General features: G+C 39.5%; 1 protein-coding gene across 1 annotated transcript; it reads right to left on the reverse strand.

The window, feature by feature from the left end:
• Positions 1-279: 279 nt before the first annotated feature.
• On the reverse strand, positions 280-9351 carry LOC136697017 (protein SSUH2 homolog). The gene is made up of 13 exons (XM_066671887.1): positions 9224-9351; positions 7165-7245; positions 6976-7050; positions 6326-6395; positions 4811-4940; positions 4200-4260; positions 3977-4098; positions 2671-2733; positions 2441-2523; positions 2070-2162; positions 1784-1889; positions 1489-1596; positions 280-1089 (listed from the first exon to the last, which is right to left on the reverse strand). The coding sequence occupies exons 1-13, from the start codon at positions 9243-9245 to the stop codon at positions 949-951; spliced, it is 1155 nt and encodes a 384-aa protein (XP_066527984.1). The 5' UTR covers positions 9246-9351; the 3' UTR covers positions 280-948.
• Between the last annotated feature and the right edge of the window lie 315 nt (positions 9352-9666).

Raw genomic sequence — 9666 nt, forward strand, 5'->3', positions numbered from 1 at the left:
CTGATGATATCAAACTGTAACAAACACCTTATGGATCCTGTAACATTGAAAAAGAAGGAAAAGTGTCACAGAGTGTTCCACAGGTTGTCTTCACTGCCACTAATCAAGTTCCCCGGACTCCATTCCCCATCATCTGAGTTTACAAGTTTCAGGAGTTCCTCTGAGTCCATGGGGCAAGGCCCAGTTTCTCAAAACATCTTGGTGTTAAGATCATCTCAAAAGAGAGAGATCAGTGGTACCCATATGACAAAAAAGAGACACATTAGCTTTAATGTAGGTTACAGTAATGAGATTTTATTCCAGTCATTTTCGAACATCTGGTTCAATCGAGAACAGTCCACATTTAAAATGGCAGCTGATGTAGAAAATACAAAATGATGAGATTCTTAATGACAGTGACAACATCGAACATGTTTAACTCATCTCTCCACTGGTTTGAAAAAATACTGATATAGTGCTTAAGTACAAGCAAGGAGATCCATAACAGCTTTCTTAGTCCCTTATACATTTCATTATCATATTACAATACTACGTCATGGTAAGACATGCAATATAATATATGTATATGTGCGTTATATTATATTGTTAGTATATGATCTTACTAAGTCTTATAGCCCAGTGGAGTTCAGGATCTTGTACATTTCATGAATGCACAGTTACAGGACTCTTGTTAATGCAGGGTTAGTATACAAGGCAATGTGTTGTTGTTTATTTACTTGATTCCAAAATGAACACGAAGTACATTGCATCAACCCCACTTCTGCCAAAAGGACAGTACAAAGTAAGCATACAAGTACAGCAAAATTAAATCTAATAAGTCTAATCAATGCATTGTAACTAATATAGAAACCATCCACCTGTTGTTATACAATAGTAAACACGCCAGTAATATTGGCCTTCTCATGCTGTTTATGTCTCTATGGCTTATGAGTTTTTCTACTGCAAAGTCTACAGAATAGTGCAGCAGCATGTAGCTGGATAGTCGTCGGCTTTGACTTTTGACTCATTGCCATAGACATGATAAGCGTAGGACTTTCCCTCCCACTTGTAGGTCACTTTAGTGATGGGAATCAGTTGCACACTTTGTTGCTGGAACACAGAGGTTGGACAAAAACTGAATTAGTTCTCAGATATCAGTTATCAGATACTGATTTAAAAAAAAGAATCAGCTACCATCCTTCATTCCTTTGCTTTTCAGTCAATACTATCATCAATTTCCGTACGTGTTCAGATGAGATTATTAAATATAAGATCATTATAAAGACAGAGAAAGTGAAAGAAAAGCAAGTAAAAAAAAAACAAGAAAAAGTAAAATACAAGAGAAACTGAAACTCTGAACTCTTGCGCAAAACCTGGCAGAGCACCACAACTGTCTCCATCCGATAAACTGAGAGGTCCACTTCTAACACTTTGAAGATGTGAAACAATATCCACACAGATCCCCAACTGAAGAATACGGCATTTCAAACTCATAATCACTGAAGTTACCTGCTGTAGGATGCGAGCTGACTGAGAGTATTTGCTCTGATGATCCTTGACCATTCTTTCAGACGCCTGGACTATGCTTTGGTTTGGGAATCCCAGCAGAGGGTACACCTGCAGCAACAATGTATGTAGTTTTCACAGTAGTAGTAACAACAAAAATGTTCAACTCCATAGAGATTAAGAGAAACAATGGGCACTGTGTAGTTTTGTATTTCCACACCTTCACATCTGTTAACATCAATGGAAATACGAATCTATACTATTACTTAGCATTAGTGATCATTTATATTCTCCTTACCATGTATTTCGTATCTTTGTAAAGCTGCTTTCCACTGACTTCACCCAGCTTCTCCATGCTCAAACCACTTTCCTGCTCTCCTGTAAAATCCTCCACATTGTTTTTCCTGGTGTGAAAAGCACAAGAACGATGAATCATAGGTTTAGCCCATCTCTCGAGGCACAGTTTATAGATTGCATCCATTAGTGGAAAAGGACCACCACTGACGGATACAGCAGTGGGTTGTAGTGGCATGTATCTGGGTGTTGTTTATGTTTGAAGGTTCATAGTTTTAAAATCAGATTACCATTCCACTGTGAGTTTGATGTAGCACAGCAGCTGCCGCTTCCCTTTGCAGCTATCACACTCTTTCAGTCCTTTACCTGTACAATCGCTACACCTGTGTAAGGCAGATTAAACACAGGGACACAGAAGTTCTTCTTAGTTCTCTTCAGGGAGATTTGAGTTGGTTAATTTAGAACCAGTTAATAGTGTGAGAGCATCACACTGTAACAGAGATGGTCCTGTATCTTATAACCCTATTGTCATTAGGTCCAAAACACTAAAGCCAATGTTTTACTGTGTATTACCAGTGTAAACTAAGTTATACCACAGTGTTAAATAGTGTGAATGATAATCCACCATCTCAGATGTCTTCATCTGTGTGTGTTGGCTTACTTGATTTTCCCAGTCCCGTTGCATGAAATGCAGGTTTCCTCTGCAGATGTCTTCCCAGAGCCGCTGCATGACTGGCAAACTTTCTGTATTGACACATCGAAAGCACTGATTTCAAAAAACGCATTTTCAGAAGCAATTACGCAAGCATTTAAGGGTTCATTAGAAATTCCTCCCTAATTCACACAAAGTGAAGTAAATACTCTCAAAAATGAAAACTTGAAATCACTCACATTCCCGGAGCCAGTACACGCAGAGCATGTACATTTCCCCGTGGCCGAGCACTTGTCACACGGCTGTAAAGGAAATGTACATAATTTTACAGAAGATTTTGGACAGAGCTCTAACTAACATTTTGAAGAAGTGTAATGTTCTAACACTGAAAGGAGTAGTGCTCTGAGGGTGTGTTTATACCTGTAGTTTGGTGCCAGACAAGACACGAACACACTGTTACATTTTAGTCCTGGTTTGTTTAGTGCTCACACTGACATTTACAATCAACCCACGACAGTGATGCATGACGCTGGTGTGAGGTATGTTTTGCGGCAACCAGTTTCCAGAGAGCTGCCCCACACTGAGCTTCATGCACTCGTTGGGGATGTGTACCTGGTGGTATTTTAACCAGCAGGAAACACAGTGAGAGGTGGTGACATGGATGAAAGCGCCAAAACAGCACCAGCCCTTCCTCCTCTGCACACACCAGAGGTGTAACCTGTTCTCTAACTGGGCAATTAGCATCGCATCCTGTGACCTCACGTCATGCATTTGGTTTGTTATGATGCCTTTGGATCATATTGTGTTCATACATCCAAAAACAATCATTTAGAAATGGAGCGAGACCCGCTAATTTTTTTGGTGTGAACCAGAGGTAAAAAAAAAGCTTTCACGCTTACGCCAAAGAACTAAATTAACATAACGATCGCACCAGGGTTTGTCCTAATCAAACCAAAGCTGACAACTATAAAAACACCCCAAGTTTACTGTAAGTAATTAAGCTATTTCATGTAATATATTTTCACACATAAAATGTGAAACTTATCTGATCTATCCATCCATTATCTGTAACCCTTATCCAATTCAGGGTCGTGGTGGGTCCAGAGCCTACCTGGAATCATTGGGCGCAAGGCGGGAATACACACAGGGCAACACACACATTCACTCACACACTCACACCTATGGACACTTTTGAGTCTCCAATCCACCTCCCAATGTGTGTTTTTGGACTGTGGGAGGAAACCGGAGCACCCGGAGGAAACCCACGCAGACACAGGGATAACACACCACACTCCTCACAGACAGTCACCCGGAGGAAACCCACGCAGACACAGGGAGAACACACCACACTCCTCACAGACAGTCACCCAGAGGAAACCCACGCAGACACAGAGAGAACACACCACACTCCTCACAGACAGTCACCCGGAGGAAACCGTGCTGATGATGATAATAAATAATAAATTCAAGTCTAATTAACCAAAAAGTTTACTGTAAGTGTAAATGTTAACCGTAAGACCGATTAGGAACACAAATTCACAGTACCTTGACAGATGAGGTGAAAGGGACCTCAACATCCTTAACAGTGTTTTTAAACATTTCTGGGGGGTTAACAGGGATTTGCCATGGACCAGGAGGAGGCTGTGTAAACCCGTTTACCGGCTGACCTGGAGCCAAACACATTCACAGACCACAGAGAAAACCATGAAGCCTTGTAAATGGATGTAAATAAACTTTTCAGTAGCTGTGAAATTTGCTGTGTCTTTACCCTCATAAGGCTTAGTGGCCCAATCTGTTTTTCTAGTCTCAGTGAAGGTCTCCAGTCGATACTGTGCAGGAAAGAAACAGCACAAATGTGTTAGTGATTTTGGAAATATGTTTCAGAATGTACTGCACATTGCAAATTCATAGTGGATTCCAATGCCTCTTCAGTGCTGGGTTGGGGTTGGGACACTGGGGAAAATGTAAATAGAAACAGAATGCAATTATTCGCAAATCATTTAAACCCTAAATTTAATTGAATCTATTACAAGGACCGTAGTTTTAGAAAATGTGTCCATTTTAAATGTGATGCCAGCAGCATGTTGCAAAAACAAGTCGGGACAGGGGCTTGTTCACTACTGTGTTACACCACCTCATCTTTAAACGAATCTCCTTAAATGTTTGGGAACTCAGGAGACCTGTTGCTGTAGTTCTGAAAGTGAAATATTTTCCCGTTTGATTAAATGATTTGCAGATCATTGCATTTGTGTTTTCTTTACATTTTTGAAAATGGAAAATTGTAATTTCAGACTTCAGTTCACACTGCAGATTAATAATGGATTAAAATCCCTCCACAGTTTCTTTAGTTCAAGCTATACTACAATGTACTGTAATTACCCGGTAAGTGTTGAACGATTCTGTGTTGGTAATAACACCATCGTTTGCTGGACCCGCCGACCAGCAACAATTGCTGTCTACATATTTCTTAAAAGCATCTCTGGCTGCTTCCTCGGTTAGAGCTGGAATACTGAAAGAACAAGATGTAAATAAATAAATAAATAAAACAATGAGCTTGAATTTCCTCTGACTCCAAAGTCCACATGAGATCAAATACTATTTATATCCACAAATACAACATCGTGTAATGTTCACTGGATGAAATACACACCCTTGGGACATGCAAAACTGCTTCCTTTATTTTTGTATCTCAGCATAAGTGACAGACACATTGAAAATAATAGCTAGAGGGCATTACAGGTTTTTTTTTTCTTGGCAACTCTATAAAATAATCCCATCAGCAGAATGATTAGGTTGAGTTGGGTAGATGTTGAACTGAACAGTTTATACTCATTTGAAATGTTTACAAAAAGTGCAAAAAGTGCCACAGTCCAAAAAATGTTGGTAGGTTGGTTCATGTGATGTGATGTGATCAAAAGATGGCAGGTTCTGGCTTTTTTCATTGATTCACATGGAGCGGAAGGTTTACCATCCAAACCCAGTAAATAACTGTGCGACACTTAATCACCAAACAAAGAAATGGATGATTTTTAAGGAGGGTCTTTACTGGATCTAGAAAATGAAATACTGCAAGTATCAGCGAAATCAAAACCTTTTAATTTTCACATGTGAGGAAACATCTCCCTGGAATATCATAAGAAATTTGCATTCAGAGCGCTTAGTGTGGTGAAAAATAATATCAAATTCAGCCTGTAAATTTCTGAAGGTTATAGGGAGAACATCACAGACATGTTAGCTCCAGACAGAAATAAAATCACTGAGGAACTCCTGCACAAGTATAAGTTTCCCCAGGACCCCATGGACATTTAATCCCTTTCCAAAACAGGGTGATTCACATCAAAGCATTTATTGATTTGGTCTTTGTGTGGATTTACTGAAAGCGCACAAATCCTATCAGGTGTTACTGATAATGAGTTGCCGTAGAAACTAGTTGCGTCTACTCAGGTCCTATGTTTAAACTGTTTACCCGTTTTCTGAGAACTGAAGCCTTATTTACTTACAGATTTAGGAATTTTGACCAAAGAAAGAGAAGAACAGAGCTTCTCTGCTAAATTTCTGCAAATAGATGGTCAATGGAGCAAGACATTACTCTGAATTTTATAATTAAATATTTAAAGTTTTACCTCTGTGAGTGAATCTAAACTCTCTCTACACTTTGGGACTTAAATGTATCCTTTTCCTCAGTGAGTCCGAATGATTACTGCAGGATTGCATTTTAGAGTCTTAAAAATCCCATCATTTCGCCCGTCTCATAGTTTGGGAGGAGCTTATTCGTGTCCTTACATGCACATTCTCTCAAAATGAAAGGTTTCCAAGTAAAAGCCAATGAGTGTCTGCTGATATGCCCATGAATCATACTGTAATACAATGGATGTGTGAAAGCTGAGACCATACCTCCAGTCCTGAGCTGTCTGTGTGTCAGGAGTTGGCATTGGTTGAACAGGTGGAGGAGGAATAAAGCCACCTAACGAGATATATGACCTTTAAAAAAACTTTACAAAAACCTGATTCCATATAAACTTAATGCGCTGCTGATATGTTTGTCATAACTCACCACAGTAACAATGATAGCAGATTAGAGTTACAGTCTCTGACACAGGCAAAACCTATTTTTTAATACGGTGTATTTAAATATTATGAATAAATACATTGTTAGTTATTTAAATGACATTCCCTTGTCCTGTATATGTTTGTAAACAATAGACGTCCTTCCAAGCCACTGTATGAGACAGTACTTTGCTGAATGGTAAACAGCAATTCATCAATTAAGGGCTGGATGGCACTGATCAAATTCAATAAACTGAAATAAACATTAATAAAGTTACAAAGGAGAGCCTATAACAGTAAATTTAATGATAGATTACACACTGATTTTCAATCTGATGATGTAATGATTCCAAGTTAAACTCAGCCTATGGCCCACCCCTGTGTTCGAAACATAGTGAAAAGGAAATGAAAGCAGATGAAAGAAAGTCTTGCTGTGGCTTTAATCTACAGCAGGCCTGTCTGCACATGTGGTTCATTTAAACACTGCTGGGTCTTACCGTTCGCCCCTGGGACCAGGCCCTCGTAGCCAGGAAAAGCCGAAGGACCTTGCATACTCGCCACAGGGTACGCAACTGAGGGGAAAACACAGTCATGCACCAATCAGTTAAACAGGCATGACCTTAACATAATAATGATAACAACAGTTTAGCCAGTGATAGTAATAATTAAAACTGTTGTTTTCTTACCACTCGGCCCTGGGACTGGACCCGGGTATCCTGGAACAGACATAGCAGGAGGGCCTTGCATACCTGCCATAGGATACATACCTGAGGGAAAATAACACAGTCAACAACAGAAACACCAATCTGTAAAACAGACAGTAGTAGTAGTCAGTAGGAGAAAATGAATGCATACAATTCTGGGTTGACTACAATATAAAGAAGAGCTTGAAATAGATTTGTTTTGAACTAATGGAGTTTGCCCCTTAACTGCAGTAAAAGCCTGAAGACTTTCTCTAGGACCCTGCCGCAAAGATTTGATAGCATTAAGCCTTATAGCTGAGCTCAGATACCAATGCTGGATCATTACTTATGGATTAAAAGTATCACATCTCTAATTCATCCCAGAGGTATTTGATGAAATCACCTCAAAGTCCACAGTTCCACTGCTCTGTGTTTACCTGAGTAACGTTGGTGGGGGATCAGTAAATTGCTCAAAGTTAGTCAATGGAAACAAAGAGATGTAAATGAATATGGAGTGATGCTAATCAAGCAAGCGACTGAGTTACAGAAATGAAAATAAGCCAAAAATAAATTGTTTGGATTGTTTTTTTTTTTCCGTTTCAAATGTAGCCCATTTGACATATAAACTCCAGAGACACTTCAAAGAAACTCCAGAGTATCAGGTCCAGAGATGTTTCAGAGTGGTCCATGTAGTTCACAGTGGGAGATTTTCTGTGTCAGACACGTTCTTTATCCACATACTTTATACATGGGGTGGCACATGTGCAACGCATGCAGGAGATAATCCGGGACATTAGCGGCTCTGTTCAAACATCAAGTCTTGTCAAGTCGAGTGGTTTTTACTGTCATTTCAACTATATACAGTGGTGTACAGTACACAGTGAAATGAAACAACATACCTCCAGGACCAAGGTGCTACATAGAACAACAAACTACACAATACAACATAAAGTGCACGTGTGCAGTAGCATGTGAAATGACGCAAGACGATTCACAACGAGCGAAGTTTCACTTTACCCGGAGTTGCGCAAAGAGTATATAATCTGCTTAATGTCAGAGACAAATGTTGTGAGTGTATGCATTCACACATATAACTCCTCTGGGTAAACTCCAAAAATATATCTGGCCTATCCCTGAGAGCACGGAGACGGCAGACCACTGTTGTTCCACTGAGGGCAAAGTTGGAGGTCAACTAGTGTTTAACACCGCGTTTTCTGGGTGGACCACCAGTGATTAAACAGAATTTTAGACAAAAATGCCACATTTTAGTACTTTTCCATTCACAGTCCAATTTACTTTTTTTTCCTTCATTAGGTTCTTTTTTTGTAAATCTTTATGAATAATATTAGTAAATAATTTTAATCCAGCAGTGTCAACATTTTTAGCATTTAATCATTTTATACTCATTATTATATCTTTCACAGTTGTTGGTAATATCTGTATTAGTGTGTTTTCCAGAATAAAAGTCTCTGTGAATGTAAAATCTGTTTGAGGAGATTATTAATGAGTTATATCCTGTACAGGACAGTAATCTGAGTGGTCCCATGAGTGGTCTACAGTCAGTTGTGTATCCGCCTTTTTATGCCTGCGGACAGATGTGTGCTCGCTGTGTGGTACCATGCATGAGTAAAAGGGGCTTTAGACACAAATCAGCTTTTATTACATAGAAGACATTTCAATCACTGATGCTCAAATTAAATGTTTTTAAATCCTTGCAAACATCTCTTCAGTCCACTCAGCCCAACCTTCCCACAGCGTTTGTCTGCACATTTAATGTTATTACATTTTCACCACAGAGGTCGCAGTTTTACCAAAAAACGCCAAACCTACAAAGTGCAGTTTTTCAGTATGGAAACCCTTACAATCATCATGTAATTGATTACAATGTTATACTATTACAATATTGATGCAGTTGTGGCCTTTAATCCTATGGTGCATGCTTTTGTGAAAAAGGTGCATCTGCAGAGCAGGAGATATCAAGAAAATATAATAATACAGGTTTCCCAAGCCACAAAAACAAGAAGAACATTAAATAATAAAGTAAACATGCAGTTAAACATACCAGGAGCTGGTGGATAAGCCATTGGAAGAGAATAAAGGAGATGTACTGCTCGGTATCTTGCTCTGCTTTTCAAAGACTCACTGGAATGCGCTCAGAAAGCTGTGTTGGAAGATTAAATTACTGTGGGCTCCTCCCCCTCTTCCCTTTAGCAGCCAACACACCCACCCACCCCCACCCCCACACACAGACACACACACACACTCACACACGACCCAAGTGAAAACTGACTACAACAGATGACATTTTCAACTAAACATACGACTCATCAGACACAGGACAACCACTTTACCTCGGGTTAGGACTAGTTTCACCGAATAAATCCAGTTCCTACACTGATATCAACAGAAACTGTGATGGAAGGTGGGCTATATTTAATCTGTTACTCCTCACAGCTAAAATATCCTCGGGCTTAAAATGATGCCAAGGCAAGTGAAATCATCGTA

Source organism: Hoplias malabaricus, chromosome 5 (genome assembly GCF_029633855.1).
Source record: "Hoplias malabaricus isolate fHopMal1 chromosome 5, fHopMal1.hap1, whole genome shotgun sequence".
Lineage (NCBI taxonomy): Eukaryota > Metazoa > Chordata > Actinopteri > Characiformes > Erythrinidae > Hoplias > Hoplias malabaricus.